Below are 24,941 nucleotides of genomic sequence, written 5' to 3' on the forward strand. Positions count from 1 at the left end.
ACCTTACTTTACTCATATAGAATCAACTAATTTTATTAACCTTCTCATCAAAATGACTTCTGGAAAATTCACAATTTAAAACTAAAAGAGCCTATAGGTCATCTTAATTAAAGAATTAAAGGTCTAAGTAACTTGCATAAAGTCACATAACAAGTTAAGGTAGAGCCAGGATTAAGAACTTGGGGTTTCTTTTGTTTGTTTCTGACTCATCTATTTCTTTAATGATGGCCAGGGAAGTAGCACATGCAAACGTCTTTGGGAGAGAACTTGATATACTGAAAGAACTAAAACAAAGCTAAAGTGGCTAGAGATATAGGGCCAAGACTTTACATGTACTTATAGGCCATAATAAAGCCAAGTTAAGATCTGAGGAGATATGGAAAGCCCAGAAGGATTTCCAGTTAGGAGAGACATGATAGATTTGCATTTTAAAAGGATTCCTCTGATTACAGGGTAGGGATGCATTTGTCTTCAGCAAAAAGAAAACAATCACATTAAGAGATATATTTATTCAATTTAAACTTAAAGAGCTGTTCTAATCCTTTTATGTTCTCTCTCCCTTATTAAAATGGCCTTTCTTTTTTGAAATGATGCTGATGAAAGATGGAAAGAATATTTTAATGTCATCACTTTGTAAAATTAAATGAGCAACCTTGTGGAGAAATTGGTACATTCATACACTGCTGATGGGAACAGAAAATGGTATGATCCTTGTGGACCGGAATCTGGCCATATCACACACACATACATTTACTCTTTGAGCCAGCATTCTCATTTCTATGTGTGTATCCTGAAGACATAATTTCAATAATGTAAAAACATATGTACAAGGTGCAGCACTATTTGAAACTGTAAATACTGGAAACTACCTAGAAGTCCAAGCATAGAAGATTGGTTGAATAAATTGCAGCACATATACAATGTAGTACTATGCAGGTGTAATAATTCTTTATTACATAGAGCTCAATGAACTGATATGGTGAGATTTCCAGAAAGCGTTAAGTGAAAAAAGTAGTGTAAATGAATATATATGGTATGCTATCTTTGGTATAACAAAAGGCAAAATAAGACAGCATACATATATTTGCTTATTTTTACAAAAAGAAACACAAGAAAGATAAACTAAAAAGCAAGGAATGGGGTGAGGAACAGCATAGAAAGGATATTGAAGGTTATGACACTTATCTGAGTGTAAGACTTTGGGAAACATGTTAATGTTATACATCAGGAATCAGACACTCTTTTCTTCAAGGGTCAGATAGTGAGTATCTTAGGCCTACAGGCTATACGGTCCTGTTGCAACTTCTCAACTCTGCCTTACAGCACAAAAGCAACCACAGACAATACATAAGTGAATGAGTGTGTGATGGTCAACATAACCGGTTTCAAAACTGTTGGGCAAAAATTGCTATGTTTTCCGTTGTGGTCTTATAAGTCTTTTTTAGACTAAAATACACATAATTTTGATATAAAGAGAAGGGAAAAATATGGACATGTATTAAAAAATCGAAAGGGACAATTACGAACAGTTTGTCTGTAAGAGATTATAGAAAAAGTTGTTGTTTCCCCAGAAATAATTACAAAGGTCAGGTATATCATTTTTGCATTACCATGGCACTCTCCATCTACCCATGCCATTTATTCTTCACTTGAAACTGGACTGTGGAAAAGTTTATTTTCAGAAGACCTTGTTTAAATATGTGAGTTAGATCCTGGTTTTAAAAGTACATAGTACTGAAAGTTTCCAGTATGCCTATTACAAAGACAGTGTAAAACTTTATATTTTTAAGAAAAAGTTTACATTTTTAAGAGTTCAGTACTGGATTAGGAAATCTTATGTTCATTTTTGTTTAGGACTCATGTATTGGTAAAAGAGGAGTCATTTTACTTTTCCGCCTTTCTCATTTTTACTTTTTAAAAGAAAAAAACCAAAAATGACAAAACTTAAGTTATAAAAACTAGTGTTACTTAACATGCAAATGAAAAACTTTTAGATAATTATCTTAAAACATAGAAAGAGTAAGGATAATGATCAGATATTAATAAAAATAAATTTTTACTAATTTATTAGTAAGGATAAAAATGATTAGATATTAAACTCCAAAAAGGAAATGAACTGAAATAAAAGATAGCAAGACAGATAGATTTCTGTTAGTCTTTGGAGAATTCTTAAAGAGTATAATCAAATCTTAAAGAGAAATTATATTTTAACAGAGGCAAGAAACACTGAAACTTGCAAGAAGAATAAAAAGTTTTTTGAAAGAGAAGCAAATCCAGCTGTTTCCTATTCTACATTTCCTTATCAGTTCTAAATCCACACTTACAGGAAGATACCATAAATACTTCTGATATTTGGCTATTTCTGACAATAGTGGAAAATATGAAGAACCAATCAGTAAATTAATAAAACCACACACACAAGGGCCACTGACATGCATTTTGAAAGAGACTAGGTTGTGACCGTTCAGAGTTTTAAGAACATGCCACAAATATTTGGAGAAGATAAATATCAAAAGTCAGTTCTATTTTATTATGAAAAGTAACAGAACTTAATTAAATGATTTAGGAACAAGTGCCCCAGAGTGTTTCTAAAATTTTACTAAAATCATTATTAATAATAGCTTCTTATTTTGCTGGAGGGATTTAGGAACTATATTAATTAAAATAGATATCTCATAAGATACTTCTACTTTTTGTTTCTTTCACATCCAGATTCCAGAACTGTTCCTCACTATGACAGTTAGGATATAACTACAAGTTTAGAGACTGAAAATTCTAAGACTATATTCAAGCAATTTCCTAACATCATGACCTTACAGAAAAAGACCCTCTGAACAAGAGTACAATTGCTTCCATTTCCACAGGTTAATAAGCACAGAGGATCTTTCTGAGCTTATTCTTCTACAATTGCTATCTCCCTTCTTGTTTGTACTTGAATAATGAACTAACACTGCCCTTGGGTAATTAACTGACATGATTCATAACTAAAACAATATAACAAATTCCAACTGCAGTATAACGTGAACACTGCCCATATTTAACAATGCTGGAGTTCAGTTACACCTTTTTCTCCCTGAACTTTTTCTATTTTAAAAAGGCAACAGGGGAAGGGAGCGCCTCAGGATAAAAGTTCTACATACTTCTAGAAGCGAGGATAAACAGATCCAATACTGTTTAATCGTATTCTCAGTTCTCCGTTCTTAAGAAATCACTGTATAGTAGAAGAAAGGGAATGTAGGAAACTAACAATTGTTCTGTTTCTAAAATATACCATTCTCATTAAGTGTCCATTTATTCCCTCACAATAACTCTGAAAGGTAAATACTATTATCCCCATTTTACACACGAGGAAACCTGAGATGCAGAGACATGACTTGTTCATAATCACACCAAAGCAAGTTACATAATATCTCTGAACCTCAGCTTTTCTTATTTGTAAAATAAGGACAGCATCATTTACCTTCTGTGAAAACTAACTGAGATGTGGTAACTCAAAGCCCAGGTTCCTCCTGCTGCAGCACCGGGACACACAGAGAGAAAGCCACAAACACAGACAAAGCAAGAATAAAGAAACCAATCACAGCACTGCATATACCCAGCAGTAAGCTAACATACATCATGAGGCAGCACAGAGGTTAAGAACACCATCTCTGGAACCATACAACCAGAGTTAAAAATCTAGCTCTGCCATCGACTTAGTTTTGTGAACCTGCAATAAAACAAATTCCACCTGCCGTATAACAGCAAACACCGCGTGCATTTAACAATGCTGGAGTTCAGTTACACCTCTATAAGCAAAAGGTTCTCAATTTCTCTGCGCTTCAGTTTCTTCACCTGTGAAATGGTGATAATGACAGCATCTATTTCACAGTTTGCAAAATAAAGGAGTTAACATATTTCAGTACTTCTAACAGTGCCTATAAGAGCACACATGCAAAAGTATTATCTATTGTGATTTCTACATCGCAATGTTATATTCATAAGTGAGGATCATTTTGATGCAGGTCTGCATGATGATCAGGAAAGATTCCAAAGAATTAAGCCAGTGATGAGCTTTGTAAAAGTACTACTTCCTACAGCGAGTTTCTATGAGCTACATCTAAGGGACATTTCTGAGTTGTTGATTATTTTTTTAACATCCCTAGATTTCTTTAGTCCCTTGTGCCAATTCATGAATAAGGAAAACATATATAATATGGACAATAGGGGAGGAGAAAGGGAGACATGAATGGACAAGTCTCCTCCACAGTGAACTCTACCAATTACTCATGTGTGTCAGAGTGTTCTAAAGATTAAAGAGGGAGGCAAATGCATAGACAAAAGAATAGACTAAATAGTCAAACATGGCAGGCAAGACTAGAAGGCACTTGAGCAAAGGTTTAGATAAGGAAAAGATTTTATATGTAAAACCATAAATAGATCTGGATCAAGAACTCAGGCTCATATCAGCATTTAGTACAGGAGAAGACTTGGATTAATTTATAATAGTCATCTCAGTTACTTCGGGTTTTCCACTTATTGTTTTTTAACATATGAGGAACCATATAAAAAACCATTTTAATGCCTCATTGATTCTTAAGAATTATCAAGAAATGGAATTATTTTACTAAATTGAGCTTATATTCTTAGATCTTTTAAAATAATCATCTATTCATATTTCAGCGGATAATTATTCATATAAATTAAGTTATTATCCTTATTTTTGTTTGTGCTTTTCTGAATATCTGTATTTTTTTTTCTCTAGACTAGCCCACTAGTAGAAAACAAGGATACTATCAAAATTTTTATTTCTATGATATTGCCTTTCCTTACTTTCCCTTTTCAGGCTCTACATTTTTTCATTGGGATCTTTTATTAAAAACTGAGAGAAAACTCAGTTCTAACATTTCAGTCTATGAAAACAGACGTAGCTTTACAATTCACTTCATTTTTATCTCTCCATTCAATCTCCTTGAGGTTGTTGATCCAAATACCTAATTTCATCAACCCTAAATATTAGGGATTCTAAAAATATATATTATATTAAAATCTCTTTCTCAGAGTTGTGTGAATCAAACACATATGCACACTAGTACTTTCTCTCAAAATATAATTTGCTCTTTTTTGTAAAGTCTTCTTTTAATATTTTCTTCCTAAAGGATCCAGTAGACCAATTAGGAGAGTGCACTGCAGAAAGGAGTTGGTCCATAAATGGTACTTTCTTCCCTTCTTATTATGAACTAGCTTCTAGGCAAAACACTTACCTTGTTACTCAAGATAAAAAATATACATATACTATATTTTCACTTAGAATAAAATTAACTACTTATACTGTTGCCTTTTATAATGTCCCACATGCTTGACTACATGTTATAGTGGTAATAAAAACAGTGTGAATCAACAGAAATAATATGGCACAATGAGAGGAGCACTTTCCTAGATGAACATGGAATTTGGAATCAAACCAGTCTGGGTTCAAATGACAACTGGGTGACCTTAGACAAATTACTTAACTTTCCTAAACCTGTTTCCACTTTTATAAAATGAAAATAGTTTAACAACTTCAAAGGATTATTTTGAGAATTAAATTAGACAAATACTTTTGAGTACACACACACTTCATTTTTAATTAGTGCATAAAATTAACTGGTACATTTGTACAAGATTTCATTTACTAATAGAACTAGCTTTCCATTAAAAAAAAAAAAAACCACCTTTAACTTTTAAGACTAAATTAGTCTTAAATTCATACGCATCTACCATTGCCAAAACTGGGCCATAATTTCCCCCAATGTGTCTAATTCCAGGTTTTCCTACTTCTGCATTTTTCCACATTTTTACATCTGTTGCAAGTCTTTTCCTATCTACATATGATCACTCCCTCCTCTGACCCTTGTGGCTTATCTTATTTCATAACATATTACAGTAATTTACTTTTCCACCAGGTACCAAGCTCCTTTAAGACTAGGGACTATTTCCCATGTCATTATATATCTCACAAGGACAATTACAATTCCTTTAAAATGTTTGATGTACAGAATACCAGGTATGGCCCAAAGAGAACTAGGAAAAATTGAGCTAAAAGAAAACAGGGAAATAAGACCTCTGTGTAACTTTTTTATGAAAGAATCTTCCTTTAATATTTTACAAATTGTGAAGCAATCTAAAGGAATATGGATCTACATATCAGTATTGGCAAATAATTCTTAATATTTAAATAGTTTTATAGAAACATAAAATACACGAACTAGAAGAACTCAAATCTTTTGGTCTCTGTTTACAAAGCAAGTAACTAAGACAAAAACATTAACTTGCACATGAAAGAGTCAAGACCTAAAGCCAGGTCTTCTGATTCTACATCCCACTTTGGGCAGGCTATCTGTCACTGGATAAATGTGGTTTTGCTCCACAAATGAAGGAACTCTCTGGCTATAGTAAGTATTTGAGGAGTAGTGGAAGTGAGGCCAGGAAGGGCCAGATTCCACAACCAGAGAAAAGAGGTTAAATTTTTCTGAATGGCAACAGGGAGCTAGTGTAGGTTCTTGAACAGCAGCATGGCATAAATAAGCATTTAGAAATATTAACTTGGCACAAAAGTTTAAATGGAGGATAGTGGCAAAGCTGGGAGATCAAACAGGAGCCTAAATGTAAATGAAAATAAGCTTTAAAAAATAATAATAAATCTAAGAGACATTTACATTTTCCCCCCTTTAAACTGTAAGACTCTGTACCCAACTATAGAGAAAAAGAAGGAAAAGATACTCAGTATTCAAGCCTGGGTAACTTGAAAAGTAATGTAAAAACATAGATATTGGTAAGCAAAGTTGTATTTAGAACAAAAAAATAATAATTTCAGTTTTGATTAATGAAGTCAAGTCTCCTAAATCTTAAGAAGCTAGTAGTTAGTTATTGGGAGTTAAGAGCAAGAAATTAGGAACACATTGGGTCACAATGAGAAAGGTTAAAGCTTTAGCTATACTTTCAGGAAGAATCAGATTTTTAAAAATTAAAACAGGGGCATCTGGGTGGCTCAGTGTGTTAAGCGTCATGCAGGTCATGATCTCAGGGTCCTGGGACTGAGCCCAGCATCAGGCTCCCTGGTCGGGGGGGGGGGGGGGGGGGGGGGGTGCGTTCCCTCTGTCACTCCCTTGCTTGTTCTCTCTCTCTCTCTCAAATAAATCTTCAAAAAAAAATTAAAATAAAAGTTTTTCTCTTGCTGGCAAAAAAGTAAATATATGGTTATTTTTTTTTAAGATTTTATTTATTTATTTGTCAGAGAGAATGAGAGCACAAGCAGGGGGAGAAGCAGGGAGATGGAGAAGCAGACTCCCCGCTAAGCAAGGAGCCCGATGTGGGGCTCGATCCCAAGACCCAGGGATCATGACCTGAGCCGAAGGCAGATGCTCAACCGACTGAGCCACCCAGGTGCCCAAATATACGGTTATTTTAAATAACTCATGAAGAGCTTTTAAAAACTCAACATAAAATATTTTCCTTTAAAATAGCATGGCTATTGTATAAGTACAATATATGGCATTATATTATTTCATCATCCTTACCCATATTCTTAGAAAAGTGTTATATAGGACTTAATCATTATCTTACAGTTCAATCACTTTCCTGAGACACAGCTCTCAGTAAAATGTAGCTTTTTTTAAAACACAATGTCTCATGGTAGATACTAAAATCTTTCTGTAAAGTGCACCAGAGGTTAATGATCTACCACACAAATATAGAACAGATATCCTTTTTGGCTTTTTCAAAGCCACAGGCTTTTCTGCCTTTTGTGTTCACTTCCTGTCAAATTTAGAATTTCAAAAGGACACCAAAGAAGCTTAAAAATTTGTTTATAAGTTTGTTATCAAATTGAGACTCTAAAAATATAAGCTATTTATTATAACTGTGCTGATATGTAAAACAGGCCTTCATTTAAAATTTGGAAAAATAATATAGAGAAATGTTTTTAATCTTTTCTATGTAAAAGTACTGAAGGAAGAAATTTGCTAATGTTTGGTGACTACAGAAAGGTAGTACGACTGAATCCATTTTAATGAGTCAGCTATATTTAACAACAATTAAAGGATACTCAACTTTCTTGTGACTTACTAAAAGTAGAATAGTTAATAACTAGTACTTCTATGATCTCCATATAATAAATACTCCTCTAAAACAGTATTATTCAGAAGATATGATGCATTTAATATAGGAAAATGGAAATAAAATATTTAGGGTACCTTAATATTCCTTAAATATACATATTTATAAAAATTTTATCAGTAAATACTATGCATAACTCTTTCAGTCATGATGATGAAGGAACAAATAGGACTTGTCTTAACTAAAAAAAATTGAACAATATAAATGAAACAATAGATTTCTGCATTGAACAACAGGTAGAAAAGGACAGTAATCCCTGAGAAAAAGAAAACAAATGGTAAACCCTACCACTGCCTCAGTTTACAGCATGGAGAGAGTTCCCAGGCTACAAGGCAAAGAGAAGAAATTGAAATAAAGTCCAATGTTTTCCCTGGCAGAAAAAAAAGTTTAGAATTAAAGGAAGTCAAGGTAGCTAAAACTGGCTGCACAGAATACCAGAGAGAGTTATACAGAAAGGAAACAGTTGCAAAGAGCTCCAGAGACCTCCAGAGGGTTAAGACTTGAGCATAAGTCTTCAGAGGGGAACCTATCAGAGCGTACAAACTACCCAGAGCCAAAGAAAAAAAAAACACTGGAAAAAGCAGAACCATTCCAGAAGCTAACACAGGGCCAAGAAGAGTTCTGATTTCCACCACCCAGAGTGGAAAAACCTTTTACTACATGGGACATCAGGCAGAGTACTCAGAAGGGTGTTAGAAATCAGCCATAGATTAAAGACTGCTTGGGCTTTGTCTAAAAACAACAACAGAAGTCTTGAAAAGGATCAAGTTATTTCCAAGAAACTAAATTGTGTACCAAAACACAATTGAAGCATACTGAAAGGAATACGAAAATATCCAGGATTCCATAAAGTAAAAATCACAATGTCTGGCACCTGATAAAAAAATTACAAAGCAGACCAAAAAAGGAAAAAAAAATTAAAAAGGACAAGTATCAGTCAATAGAAACAGGCCTAAAAAGACAAAGATGTTAGAATTCATAGACAGAGACTTTCAAACTGTTATTATAACTATATTCCATATGCTCAAGAAAGTAAAGGAAAGCCCGAACATGTTTTTTCCCCCAAACATGTTAAAGAGAGATACAGAAGACATAAAAAAGGATTCAATTAAAACTTAAAGATAAATATAGTGTCTAAGATTAAAAATGCAGTAGATAGAAAAATAATAGATTAGACATTTCAGAGAAAAAAAATAAATGAACTTGAAGACATAGCTATATAAACTATCTAAAATGAAACAAAGAAAAACACCTGGGGAAAAAAACAAAAACAGAGTATCAGTGAGCTGTGGGACAACTTCAAGTCACCTGGAATCCCTGAAAGGAAAGTAGGAGAAGTCAACTAAAATATTTTAAGAAAATAATGGACAGAAATTTCCAAATATGATGAAACCTATAAAGTCCACATATCCACAATCCTTGTTGACTGTGGTTTGCTAATATTTTGTAGAGGATTTTTGTATCTATGTTCATCACAGATATTGGCCTATAGTTTTCTTTTTTTGTAGTGTCTTTGTCTGGTTTTGGTATCAGAGTAATGCTAGGCTCATAGAATGCATTTGGAAGCTTTCCTTCCTCTTCCGTGTTTTTGGAATAGTTTGAGAAGAATAGGCATTACCTCTTTTAAGTGTTTGGTGGAATTCACCTGTGAATCTCTCTGGTCCTGGACTTTTATTTTTTGGTCGTTTTTTTGATTATTGATTCAATTTCATTACTGGTAATTGGTCTGTTCAGATGACATGATACTACATATACAAAATCCTACCGACTCCATTAAAAAACTAGCAGAATAAATGAATTCAGTAAAGCTGCAGGATACAAAATTAATACCAAGAAACTGGATGCATTTCTATATACTCATAACAAAGTTGCAGAAAGAGAAATTAAGAAAACAATTTCATTTAAAATTGTACCCAAAAAAATAAAATACCTTGGTATAAACTTACCGAAGGAGGTAAAAGATCTATATCTGAAAACTATAAAACATTGATGCTACCTATAAGAAACCTACTTTAAGTATAAAGACACAAATAGGTTAAAAGTAGAAGAATGGGAAAAAATATGCCAAGCTAATATTAACGAAAGGAAAGCTGCAGTGGTTCTACTAATCAGACAAAGCAGTTTTCAGAGAAAGAATAGTACAAGGGATAAAGAGGATCACTTCATAGTAATTAAGGGGTAGATTAAAGAAGAAGACATCATAATTCTAGTTGTTTATGCACCTAAATTCTGTATGTAAGACAACGAACTAGGTATTGTGAAAAACATTTTTTTAAAAAGTTAGACAGGAGCTTTTCTTTTCAGGAACTCTCTAACCCTCTGCCCCTCCTAGAACCTCTTATCTCAGAGTCACTTCCATCAAGCATTGAAGACTTTGGTCCCTAGTTCACATTCCTCCTCTCTATCACATGTCCTAGGTGACTTCATCTCTCACTCAGCCTCTTAGTTCCTTGACCACCTCATTTCCAATGGTCTTCATCACCATTCCAAAACATTCATGTGCTCCCAAGATTTTTTCTTAGAATACAGTAAACCATCCAAAATGTACTACCTCTGGAACATAAAGTTGACATCTCTTACTCTGTTAAATTTCATTAAACCTGTTTCTTACAGGGCACCTGAGTGGTTCAGATGGTTGAATGTCTGCCTTCAGCTCAGGTCATGATCTCCAGGTCCTGGGATCGAGCCTGGAGTTAGGCTCCCAGCTCAGCAGGGAGTCTGCTTCTCCCTCTCCCTCTGCCTCTCCCTGTGTTTGTGCTCTGTCTCTCAAATGAATAAATAAAATCTTAAATAAATAAATAAATAAATAAATAAATAAATGAAATAAAAGCTGTTTTTTTTTAAAGATTTTATTTATTTATTTGAGAGAGAGAGAATGAGCCGGGGGGAGGAGCAGAGGGAGAGAGAGAGAGAGAAGCAAACTCTCCGCTGAGCAAGGAGCCTGATGAGGGGCTTGATCCCAGGACCTGGAGGTAAAGGCAGTCACTTTACCAAATGAGTCACCCAGGAGCCCCAATAAAAGCTGTTTCTTAAAACGTCGACTTTGTTTATCAATCTCTTCCTATGTCCTCTATGCAACTGAAATTACCACCTTACCACTTTAATCACTCCGACCAGCTTCTTCACCTTATTTGCTCCATTATCACTCTACTGCATCTGTGTAGGCAAAGCCTAAAATCCTGGGTCAATCTAGCTGTTCATTTTTTATAATCTTACATCTGGTTGCTAGGTGATGCTGGAAAAAATAATTCCACCACAAAGAGCTGGAGTGGCACTACAGATTTAAAATTTATACCTTCAAAATTTCCTTCAGTGCTACTAGGCAATCCTCATATCTTTCATCACTCAGTTCTATTATTCTCCTCAGCAACAATTTAAAATTGTGGCCACTCTCCTCAAACTTCTGACTACCGCACTTTACACTCCCTACCCCAACCCATCAACCCACCCTCAGCAAATTACCTCAGCTCTATTTTATTTAAAAAAATTAATTAAAGCATTTGATGGAAAGTTCCTCATTTTCTGCCATGGCACCCACATACAATCTTACTTGTAACTGCTTCCATTCTTTCCATTTGCCCCACAGTATTTCCCATCCCACCTTGCCTCTCCTCAAATGATCAAATGATGCCTCAAAAGATGGCATCTATTCAAGGGAACCCCTTGAATCTGGACAGGTCCTGTGACTGCTCTCACCAACAGAACACAGCTTCCAGCTATAATCCTTTCAGAAGCTTTTGGAAGCCAGCTGCTATGTAAGATGCATGAGTATCCTGAAACCAAAATGCTGTGAGATGCATAGCTTCTCGTATGAGAAGGCCAGGAGGATGAGATGCCACCTAGAGTAGGAAGGGAAGGAAAGAAAAGGTGACCATGTATTGAGGGGCAGTGAGGGGGCCAGATTTGTGAATTAGGAAGCATTGTGGAAAGGCGCCTGGGTGGCTCAACTGGTTGGGCCTTGGACTCTTGATTTTGGGTCAGGTCACGTTATTACGGTTGCGAGATTGAGCCCCATGTTGGCCTCTGCCCTGGGCGTGGAGCCTGCTTAGGATTCTCTATCTCTCCCTCTGCCCCAACCTCTCCCTCTCTAAAAAGAAAAAAGAAAAAATAGAAGCATCGTGGAAGTAGATCTTGCCCCTGACACAACACAGTCAAGGAGGAACTGCCCAGTCAAGCTCTTCCCAAATCTCTGACCCACAGAATCATGAGTAAAATCAAATGGCTGTTTTAAGCCACTAATGTGTCATCCCGCAACACAACACTCATAATGGCTCTTTTCCATCCACACTGAATCCTACTTTTCCCATCTTAAAAATAATCTTCCCTCCACCTCACACACTTGGCAGCTGTGTCTTTATTTCCCTTCACAGACAAGAACGTGGTAAAAAGCTATCCACAATCACTGTCTCCACTTTATCCCATTCACATCTCATCAAAATCCCACAACAACCTACTCCTGCCTCCACCACTTCCGTTAACAGTCCGTGCTACCATCACCAGTGGCTTCCTTGTTGCTCAAAATGAATACTTTTCAGTTCTTGCTGGCGGCTCCTACAGTATTTTAAACAGCAAGTACTCACTCAGACCTCGTAATGCTTTCTCTTTATGACACCACTTCCTCCTGTCTCTCTGGCTATTCTATTTCAATATCTTTTGTAGGCTCCTCTTTTCTGTCCAGCTTTTAAACGTCAGAGTACCTCAGGATTCTCTTTAGCCACCTTCTCTTGCTATACAGCAGCCCCCCCGACTGTGGTTTTGCTTTCTATGGTTTCAGTTACCCGCACTCAACTGAGGTATAGAAGCAGAAGATTCTCCATCTGGTGTATCATCAGAAGGCCAGTAGCAGCCTAACGCTATGTCATTCACCTCACTTCATTTCATCATATAGGCATTTTTGTCATCTCATAGCATTACGAGAAGAAGGGTAACAATGGTACAATAAAATACTTTGAGAGGAGAGAGAGACCACATTCACATAACTTTTATTACAGGATATTGTTATAATTGTTCTACTTTATTAGTAGTTATTGTTGTTAATCTCTTACTGGGCCTAATTTCTAAATTAAACTTTATCACAGGTAGGTATGTATAGGAAAAACAGAACATACAGGGTTCAATACTATTCACGGTTTCAGGCCACTGGGGATCTTGGAACACATCCCACATGGATAACATGGAATTACTGTACTACATTCTCCCCTTAGGCGATCTTATCCATTCCCCCAAACTTTAGTTACTTGGTAAAAACATACAGATTGACAGCTTCAGAGCCAGAGACCTGGGTTCAAACCACAGAGCTGCCATTTAGCTTATGTGGTTTGGACAAGTTATTGAAGTTCTTTCTAAGCACTGATTTCCTCATCTTTCTAAGCACTGATTTCCTCATAAATTATTATAAAAATTAAAGATATTAAAAGAAGTACTCACTACAATGCCTGACACAAAATAAACTGTCAATAAGGGCAGCAATTTTTGTTATTACATATGTGCCAGCAGCTCTCAGGTTCATGTTCCTAGCCTGTCTTTCCTTAGCTCCAGACACACATATCCAACTGCTACTGGAAACCTCTACTTGAATGACCTATAATCACTTCAAACTCAACATAATCAAATGAAATTCATCTTTCCAAGCAAATCTCATATGATCCCCAGTAACTTAATGAATGATACTACCTGTATGTCCTCATTAGTTGACTCCTCTTCATCCTTCACTTCCACTTATGTAATTAATTGCCACATGCATAATGTCAGATACTGTTCTGAGTACTCTACATACATTAACTCAATTTACATGAGATATGCACATGTAATAAGATATAAAGTTTATAAATGACTAGTAAGTAGTATAAACAAATTCTGTAAGGCTGCAAAGGAGGAAGAATGACTATAGACTAGGATGGTCATGAACCACAAAGCAGATGTAGAACTGAAATTCTGGTAAATAAAACGGCAGGGGAAAGTATTTTAAGTGAGGCCTATAAAGTGAACAAAGACTCAGGGACAGGCAAAAAAACACGGCTGTCTGAGTTATAATAAAAGACAAAATTAAATGGGAGATGAAAATACAAGGCAGGCATTCTCAAACATTTTGACTCATAACTCTCTTACATTCTTAAAATTATTCAAGGCCGAAAAGCTTTTGTTCGTGTAACTTAAATCTATCAATATTTATTGTAGTAGTAATTTTTAGGTAAAATTAGGTCTAATTTAAATTAAAACAAAAAATTTCTAAGAATGTAATAAACAATACAACTTTAAGATAATAATGGATTTTTTTTTTACACTACCCTAAAACTTGGCAAGTTATAGTTCCCTTAAAGGTTAGCTGCAATGTGGAATTGGGAACAATATCAGTGAACAAAAATAAACTTCATATTCTGAGACCTTAAAATTTGTTGGTATATCTTGAACTTTATTAATTTTTATGTTATGGATGTTTTTAAAAAGTTTTATATGGGTCTACCTTAAACTTTGAATAAATTTCTTACATGACTTTATAACACAATGCCTTGGTCTTTTGGAAATACTGATTCACTGAATAATGGAGATCTTACAAACACTGACAAATCTCCTTTACGATATCAAAAAGTCACATTGATTAACATACCATTGATTTCATCAGAAGTCTCTGAAGTACTGAGAAGCTGTAATGCTTACAGTGGCTACAAGCTTTACCAAATCCTAATTTTCCTTTTAAAACTCAAAACTTTACCATTGGCAATATTTATTATCGGTTGTTTTCAACAACCTGTGCTTGAGCACAGAGATTCAATAAAATTAATACTGCTTACTGCTTCATCAATGACATTCTTAAATGAAACTGATGTGTTCTGTTTTGTATTTTAATGGAGAGCTTGTGGTACTGAAGCATACAATGACGACTAGCCAACTTGATGCTATTGCTCTGACACCTGCAAAGATGCTAACACTTTTACATCATCAGTGTAAATGTCAACAGAGTAAAAAAGATAAGTAATATCTTAATAGCAGTATAAAAATACTTTTTACCTTGCAGATTCCCTAAAATGATTGCAGGGACACCAGCGACTCTAAGACCACACTTTGAACTGCTGATGGAAGAAAAAGGGAGGCGACAAAGCTCCCAAAAGAGATCTCTGAGGCATCAAATAGTTGACCTAAAGTTCCCATTCTAAAAACCTGCACCTGATTCCTTTGACCCTCTTCATATGTTGGGTAATTTTAGAATTGTATCCTGGACATAATAAATGTTAAGTTGTGAAGATTTCTGGGTTCTGTTATTTTTTTCTCAAATAAGCACTGCTTCATTCTGTTTTTAAGCACGTAATTATTTTCACTGAACCTGAACTGTAAACTTTTTATTTGGGCACCAGCTCCTGTCTCAGTTCAGATCTTCTTTCATTAAGCTGCTGTTAATCCATTACACTGCAATAATTCAGGTTTCACACAGAGAAATAGCTAGACAGGATTTGTCTACTCTCTTCAGCAGCCAAGGTTTCCCCAGCTTCTGTTTTCTTAGTTTCCCTGGCTCTGGCCAGAAAGACTGCAGTTTTCTTCTCACTGGCACCCCCTCCCCGTCCGGTTACACTTCCCCACTTAGCTAAAAACTTCCTTCCCAGGCTCAGAGCTCCTCTTCTCTCCTGAAAAGTCTGTCTATCCTTCCTGTCCAGAGATTTCAGGCAGTTGGCTTTCCAAATCATGTAGAGGTTTTATAACTGTCTTTTTTGAAGGGAGTCATATGGCTGGATCTTCCTCCATCATCACCAGATGCATAGGTCCCTCACAGAAGGTTTCTGTTTGAGTTAGCATGATGATATTTGCATTTTAAAAAAGATTTCTCTGGTTGCTGCCAGAGAAACAGTCTTAAGGTAGTTAGAGATGCAGGGAGATCAATAGGAAGAGTCCACAATATTCCCGGGAAGAGAGACCATTTAGAAAATAAAGTACCTTGTGTATCTTGGTTTACAAAGGTTTTATTGAGAAAAATCTGATGAATTTTGAATATACTAAAAATAAGATATCCGAATCTCACTTCATTATCTGCTGGCATTATAAACTGCTTAACAGATTTAAAAGGCCTAAACATCTGGAAGTCATTTAATCTAACCCTTAGGTATGGTTTGTTCTAAATCACCTCTAATTCCTTTAAATTTCCAGGGAACAAGATTTCACCAGGTTTTTCAATAGATTGTTTAGCATTTTATACTTATATATTGCCTGTTAATCTCTCTGGGATCAAAACAAAGAAAGGTGTGCTTTTTCTTTTCAAATTATTCTGTTCTTGATTTATTATTTCTCAAGACTGTGAAGCAAAGATGCTGGAACCCTTCCCCATACAACCATTAAAAACACGATGATGTTTCTTCTTTTACTAAATAATTAGGAGGGAAAAGTAAGTAGTACCTCACTTGATGTTTCCCTAGGTAAACAATACTGTTTGAATCTACAGTTTAATAAAAAATTCTTATTGTGATACAGAATCATCAGACTATTAAAGTTTGCTCTGATTCTTAATCTGAGTGCTGGTAACAGGAGTGTGTTCAATTTATGAAAAATTCAAACTATAAACTTGTAATACATACTTTTCTGTATATATGTTATATTTCAGTTTAAAAAAAAAGTCTGTGAAAGCTCAAATATATCTATGATATGTATGTACCTTCTCTAAAATGTCAATTATTCTCAAAGGAAAATTTCATAGTATTCCATTTGTGTGGTATGACTTACCGTCATGGTTACTCTAGTCTCTTAAAGATTAAAAAAGTAAAAATTTTAAAAGTAAAAAAATGTTTTTTAAAAGTTCAAACATTAAAAATATATGACAGTAAAAATCATCTATAATATTATCTCCTAGAGATATGAACCACATTTAAAATTTAAATGTAGAGGCTTATGACTTCCACATCCTATTATTAAATTATACACTTCTGACTTTGGGCATGTCACTTTTTCTCCAAAAATTCTCAAAAACAAAGGGATATTGTTTAGAATCCTAGAACACCAGTAATTGAAATAAAAAGGCTTGAGCACAAGCAATTTATAAACAGTAAATTTCTATTTCCTCCACAATTTTCAGAGCCCATGTCTTTTCTGTATCTTCACAATGTCTACCCCAATATAAGCCATGCTGCAGATGTGTACTGATGGGAAAAAAATAATTCTCTAAAAGAAATAAAAAGTCACTTTCATATGATATAGTAATGTCTTTATTTCCATGTCTAGAAGGAGAGGGCACATCAGCCTCTGAAAAGTACTTCTTACTTATTATATTTATTTATTTATCTATTGATTCATTTTTGTCATTCTCACTTAATCCCCCAGAAACCCCCTAGATTTCTAACCATTCCTTTTTTTATAAAGTAGAAGCTCCTGTATAATGGAGTTACTAAATTCAATTATAGCAATGTAATGGCTTTCTATCAACTTCCCCTACTTCTCTCCTGTTCTATCTGCTCTGCTCATACAGCAGCACAAGAAGACACTAAGAAATAAGTTATCTCTTAGCCATTAAGTTTTTAAAACATCAAAAAATTAAAACTAAGGATTACACATACAGAGTAGAATTCTAGTGTAACTAAAGTCTTAATGTTTTCATTGACATTTCTATATACCGGCATAAATGAAAAGTTATATGCTTAGCAAGCAACACAGTTTCAAAAGAAACCAACTCTACATTAATCTACAAATCTGATGAGTCATAAAGTATTACCCAACTATGCAGATTAAAACAGCATAACATAGAAGAACTTCAAATAAGAATTTTACTACTACTACATAGAAAATGCCATCTTTATGAACAAAAGCCTTATCAATAGCTTATATGCTATAAATAGAATACCTAGAGAATAAGATTTGTGCTCCTATAATGCTATAAACAATAACTATAATTGAACAATAGTGTATATTTTTGGACTACCTTTAATGATAGAACAAAAAGAAATACAAATAAATTAAACCAGAAAACTGTACTTTGTTAAATCACCTAAATAACATAATTCCAATTTTTACCACTTTGTTGGAATTTAACAGCATTTAAATTTTCAAACATGACACCTCTATTTTAAATATACTGCTCAAATAATTTAAGGAGTTCTGCTTTGTTTTAAAGTGCCATGTTTTAATTAAAGGTATTCCTAAATAAATCATTGTATCAAATGGTCTGGGGAGCCCAACTAAAAGAAAACTCCATTTTAATATTCCACTTAACTCTTGGGCTATACACTGAAATTGCATTATTCATTAACTTGCATATTTGCTCTTGAGGTAAATTTTAGCAAATATCTCTCACTAACAGATAATTGTTATCCATTTGCATATTAATATCTTCAATTATTTTAGCTATTTACTTACAGAGAGCCATGCAAGTGATTCCATGATTCGATGTTCACATCGTTCTAAATGTTTTATCATTTCTCTGGTCAAGTTGGCTTCTGCTTTGATAAAACTTTCAATCACTTTGTAAAAATCAAATGCTTTTAAATTAAGTACATTCAGAATCCATGGGAAGGACAAATCTGTTCCAGTATCAAGATTCTGAGATGTACTTCCTAAAAATGAAAGAAAAAATGTAACTTAGGTATGAAATGTTAAGCCTTAAATTACGTATTTTCAGTTTGGAAGGTTTTATCAAACAAAAATTTTAAAACACAGAAGAAAAGCTAAACGAAAATTTTTATTTAGAGCAGTGTTGTTGTTTTTTTTTTAGTTTTGTTTTTTAAATTTTTTTTAAGTAGTCTCCATACCCAACATGGGACTTGAACTCACGACCATGAGATGGAAAGTTGTGTGCTCTACTGACTGAGCCAGTCAGGCACCCATAGAACAGGATTTTTTCCATAGACTCATAGGAAATAGACTTCTAAATTCTGAGTGTATGTGCACATATCTTTTTCCTAAATAGAGGGCTCATGCTTACATCAAATTTTCAAGGGTTTAAATAGTCTAAACATATCAGGAACAGGTTTAATATCTAACCAGCAATGCATTAGCATATCCATTTTCACGATCTCATTAATCCCTGATGTGGGGAGGGAAGGATTCTTTAAGATTTGCTAATTCGGTTAGAAAATGATAACTCTTTCAAAGGTGCATTTTTTGGTTATTAATGAGGATTCATAGTTTTCCATATATGTTTCTCTTTTATTGTGTATTTGTATGATTAGGTAAATTTCCTTTTTTTTTTGCAAACAAAACTTCTTAACATTTGCAAAATTATTTGCAAAACAATACATGTCTAAAATTATATTTAGAAGAAAATACCATGAGTGGCCTCTGTTTATCTTGTGGACTCTAGCTCTAACCTTTGGTTTCATGACCATAGAATCTATAGCAGTGTTTCCATATAGGTAAATGCTACTTGTTTGTACTCCTTTGGTAATTTACAATCTCCTGTCTTGGAGGGATTTCAATAGGTACATTTCCTGGACTCAGGATAGCCCAGAGTAAGAGCCTAGTGAAGTACTATTACCAAGATGACCTGAAATAATTCAGATAATAATCCATTTAATGATTTATGGTGACCAACTGCATTCTTCAGTATATACCAATCTACATTATGCATATTGCCTCCTTAACTCCACCCCCCCAAAAAAACACACCACATCTTGGATAAATTTTTTTAACTTTAAATTGAACTAAAATGTTTATTTACTAAAATTTAACTTACTGCTATATGTAGCCATTACAACCTCAAGGGCGCATGCCAACAAAGACATATGAAAGATGTTGTCATTCAGCAGTTTGCTAAAGGAAAAGAAAAGAATGACTTTGAAACATTTATTTTTATAAAAAAGAAGGAACTGTTTTACTAAAACTAAAAAATTTACCTAAAATTTTGAATGGATAATCGTTCTTCTTCCTAAAACAGATTTAAAAAATGTTTAGCTGATGCCTTTTTTGTGTCAGGATTGAATTTTTTTCTATTATGCTCTTTTTAACTTACCGATTTAAGCATGGATTCCATTACTCGGTAATACAATCGGACTCCAACTTTGTATCGCTACAAAGAAAAAAAATTAGATTCCACTAGTTTAGAAAATCACAATTATTAATTTTTATGAAGGTTTCTCTTTAAACACATTTCTGATACTTCTTAGGAATATGAATACCAAGAGATCACAAAAGCTAGCTTGTCTAAAACTCAAGACTTCCAAAAAATGATGCGTAACATTCCCAATAAATTATCAAGAGGGAAGGTCCAGTACTTGGTTTTCGTTTTCCTTCATTCTGCTTCAGCCTTCATCATTCAACAGAAACACACACACAGGATATGTTACACACCTGGTACTATTTTAAACATTTTACATACTAATGTGATACTTCTTGTGGCCTAGAACATGTATTTTCTTTTTTTTTTTAGAACATGTATTTTCAAGATAACTCTCCAGAATTGAGAACAGTCTGTCCATAAAACTGTCATTGCAAAAATTGGACCCAACTGATCAGCAAAAAGTTTTAACCAAATAAATAATTCCTATTAGTTCAAAGAATAACCAAATTTTAGATAAATAACACACAAGCCATATTCCTTCATTCAAATTACAAGCATAAATTTCATACACAACCAAAAAAGACTTCTAAACACTATTATTTAAAACATGGTTAGCATAAAAAAATATAACCTCACTACACTGAAATGTATATAGATTACAGTTTTCAAACATATTTTTATATGTTATCTCACTAATGCCAACAACAAAGCAGAGCAAATATAGAAACCTGAATCTCTGAGAAGTTAAATGACAGCTCATAAATGGTAGAACCAGATATAAACCCAGGGTTATGATTCAGAGCCCATACTCATACCCAAAGTATAGGTTGTAGATTTTCTGAAATAATAATAGTAATAGTAAAACTAATATCACTCAATAATATCACCAATAATAGCATGTATATGTCCCATTTATCTAAGTATATGCATTCATGAATATTCATATATGTAGAAGCCAAAGAATATATACAAAAATGTAACAGCATCAAAGATTTTAACTTTTTTGTACTTATATTTTTTAAACATCTACATTTTTTCTAAAACTTTCTACATGTTTACTTTTGGTTTCTGTAATGGTGTAAAGGGAATTTTGTTATAAAGTTTTCCATGAACAGTAGCATACACAGGCAGCTGAGATACAGAATCTACCAATATAGGACAAATACTATTATAATACTTTTACAAATTGGAAAGATATCTCATTTCTGGTTATTTCCTATATAGTGACACTAATCAAAATGACTCAAGTTACCTGTGACCCAATTTCCATACATCCCTGTCCCACAGCTTTAGCAAATTTCTCTTTAAAGATGTATCCAACATCCTTCACTCTTTTCAGGATACTTTCCTTTGGATTCACTGTGCAGTTCTTTAAAGAGGAAAAACATAAATCGATGTTGAGGATACTGTTTAATCAGAATTAACATTGCCTGTCCTATAAGATATAATTTTCACTTTCAATTATTTATACCATGGAAACACTTCCACAAAAACTAGGTAAACACAACTACTGAAAATAAGAACATGAAGAGTTCCATTTTAAGATGTTAGTGACCAAAAAATACTAGCGACCAAAAAACCCCATTATCTAAATTTTCTGCTGCTAAGTTAAAGAACAGATTTGTTAGCCTTTCCACCCATCAAAAAAAGTCTCATAGATGTTATAAACTAACACCATGGAAATACAAAGGATCATAATTGACTACTATGAACAATTATACACCAACAAACTAGAAATTCTAAAAAAATTTAAAAAAAGATAAATTCTTAGAAACATACAACCTACCAAATCTGAACCATGAAGAAACAGAAAATATGAACAGATTGATTAATAGTAAGGAGGGTGAATCAATAATCAAAAACGACCCAAGTAACAGAAGTCAAGATCCAGACAGCTCCAATGATGAATTTTACCAAACATTCAAAAAAGAATAACAAAACTTCTCAAGCCCCTCCAAAAGAATAGAAGAGGAGGAAACACTTCCAAACACACTTTACAAAGCCAGCATTACCCTGACATCAAAACCAGACAAGGACACCACAAGAAAAGGCCAATATCCCTGATGAATGTAAATGCAAAATCCTCAACAAACTATTAGCAGACCAAACTCAACAATCCATTAAGGGATCATATACCACAATCAGGTGAGATTTATTCCAGGGATGCCAGGATGTTTCAACACTCACAAATCAGTGTGATACATTAACAAAATGCAGGATAAAAATCATATGATCATCTCAATAGATGCAGAAAACACTTGACAAAATTCAACATCCCTTTATGATAAAACCTCTCAACAAAGAGTGTATAGAGGGAATATACTTCAACATAATAAAGGCCATATATGATAAGCCCACAGCTAATATTGTACTCAACAGTGAAAAGCTGACAGATTTTCCTGTAAGAGCAGAAACAAGACAAAGAAGCCCACTCTCCCCTTACTCAACATAGTCCTGAAAGTCCTAGCCAGAGCAATCTGGCAAGAAAACTAAGAGGCATCCAAATTGGAAAGGAAGAAGTAAAACTGTGTTTACTGACACATGACATGATATTATATTTAAAAAAAAAAAAACCTAAAGACTCTATCAAAAAACTGTTAGAATAAACCAATTCAGTAAAGTTGCAGGATATAAAATCAATAGACAGAAATCAGGCTTGTTTCTATGCACTAATAATGAACTAACAAGAGAAATTAAGAAAACAATCCCATTTACAAATGCATCTAAAAGAATAAAATACCTAGGAATAAATTTAAGCAAGGAGATGAAAAACCTGTACTTGGAAAACTATAAGGCATTGATGAAAGAAACTAAAGAAGACAGAAATAAATGCAAAGATATTTCATGCTCATAGATTGGAAGGATTAATATTGTTAAAATGTCCATACTATTCAAAACTAAGAACATGAAGAGTTCCATTTTAAGATGTTAGTGACCAAAAAATACTAGCGACCAAAAAACCCCATTATCTAAATTTTCTGCTGCTAAGTTAAAGAACAGATTTGTTAGCCTTTCCACCCAAATTTTAATAATTCTCCTGACTTTATCCAATTTCCATGGATGAGTTTTTCAGTGAGTCCTAACCCTCATTTGAATTTAAATAAGGAGTGAAGAAGCAAGCAAGTAACACAGATGCTAGTTTTCATTATCTCCTTCTCTCTCCCTTTTGTGTAAATAGCAGTGGCCCTTCAGATGTCAAACTCAGGTCTACGGGAGTTGTAAACTGCAATGCACACAGGTCCAGCAAGAAATGTAAATAAAAATGGGCTGAATATAGGATAAAAAAGACTGTAGAGATATGACAAATGTTAAATCCTATTATCACATTCAAAGAAAAGATTGAAAAAGCAGACAGAAAAGATCTATAACAAAACAACAGTTAGATTCACAGATTTCTTTTTTTTTTTTTTTTTAAGATTTTATTTATTTATTTGACGGAGAGACAGCCAGCAAGAGAGGGAACACAAGCAGGGGGAGTGGGAGAGGAAGAAGCAGGCTCCCAGCAGAGGAGCCCCATGCGGGGCTCGATCCCAGAACGCCGGGATCACGCCCTGAGCCGAAGGCAGCCGCTTAACGACTGAGCCACCCAGGAGCCCCTAGATTCACAGATTTCTTAAATAGCAACAAAGAGAACCAGGAATAGTAAAGTATGATCTACAAATATCTAAGAGAAAGTAAACATCAATCTAGAACTAAAGATTCAGCTAAACTATCTTATAAAAAATAAGAGTAAAGATACCTTAAGACAAAAAACAAAACAAAAACCTTATAAGTTCACCCCAAACTATCCCTCACTAAAGGAATTATTAAAGTATGTATCTGAGGAGGAAAGAAAATGAAATCAGAAATGAGGTCTAAGTTGCAAAAAAGAATGATGAGCAAGGCAAACAGCAAACATGAAAAAAATCTAAAAATAACACTACCAAAATAATATAATACTACCAATATCTAATTTGGAGGGTTGAAAAAGGCAAGAAGTAAGGTAAGAGACAAGGACGTGTTGGTTGGGAGATATTTTTTAAAATTCTCAGTATTTTAACTTTTAATTTCAAATTTCTTTGTCAAGATAACACAATAATAACGTTTCATTTATGGCTTACATTAAAATAGGAAATCAAATTTTCTGATGGTTGATCACTTGCTGAATTTAAGATCATCATTAATTGTTGGATAGTATTCATAACAGTCCTGGACAAAAAAAAAAAAAAAAAAAAAAAGGAAGAAATATTAAGCAATGAAGGAAAACAAATAAACAAAATGTATCTTTTTCACAAGTTAAATCAATCTTTCAAACTACTTCCTAATTATCTTTAAGAAGTTCTCTGAAATAAGACTTTACAAAACCCTTAGTGTACTGTTACTTACAAGGAATGACATTTTTTTTCCTCTCATTCTTTTTTTTTTTAATTAGCATACAATGTATCATTGCTTTCAGAAGTACAAGTCTGTGATTCATCAGTCTTATACAACACCCAGTGCTCATTGCATCACATGCCCTCCTTAATGTCCATCACTTTATCCCATCCCCCCATCCCCTTCCCCTCCAGCAACCCTCAGTTTGTTTCCTATGATTAAGAGTCTCTTATGGCTTATCTCCCTCTCTGGTTTTGTCTTGTTTAATTTTTTCCTCTCTTCCCCTATGATCCTCTGTTTTGTTAATCCCACCTATCAGTGACATCATATGGTAATTGTGTTTCCGATTGACTTATTTTGCTTAGAATACCCTCTAGTTCCACCCACATAGTTGCAAAAGGGAATTACATTTTTTTTAAACCTTTAAGAAAGAACATGTTCATAATCACTAAGCTTATAATTGAAGAACTGATACATTTATTTA

General features: G+C 34.0%; 1 protein-coding gene across 1 annotated transcript in view; it reads right to left on the bottom strand.

Moving 5' to 3' along the window:
- RB1 (RB transcriptional corepressor 1) overlaps positions 1–24,941 on the bottom strand; it is a 155,015-nt gene that overhangs the window by 59,083 nt on the left and 70,991 nt on the right. Inside the window, exons 12-17 of the mRNA XM_040622773.1 lie at positions 24,205–24,292; positions 21,357–21,473; positions 20,057–20,113; positions 19,941–19,972; positions 19,781–19,857; positions 18,466–18,662 (exon numbers count right to left, since the gene is read on the bottom strand). Coding sequence (XP_040478707.1) covers positions 18,466–18,662; positions 19,781–19,857; positions 19,941–19,972; positions 20,057–20,113; positions 21,357–21,473; positions 24,205–24,292 — 568 coding nt within the window. The remainder of the gene's footprint in view (positions 1–18,465; positions 18,663–19,780; positions 19,858–19,940; positions 19,973–20,056; positions 20,114–21,356; positions 21,474–24,204; positions 24,293–24,941) is intronic.

Source organism: Ursus maritimus, unplaced genomic scaffold (assembly GCF_017311325.1).
Source record: "Ursus maritimus isolate PB19 unplaced genomic scaffold, ASM1731132v1 scaffold_10, whole genome shotgun sequence".
In the NCBI taxonomy this organism is placed as follows: domain Eukaryota; kingdom Metazoa; phylum Chordata; class Mammalia; order Carnivora; family Ursidae; genus Ursus; species Ursus maritimus.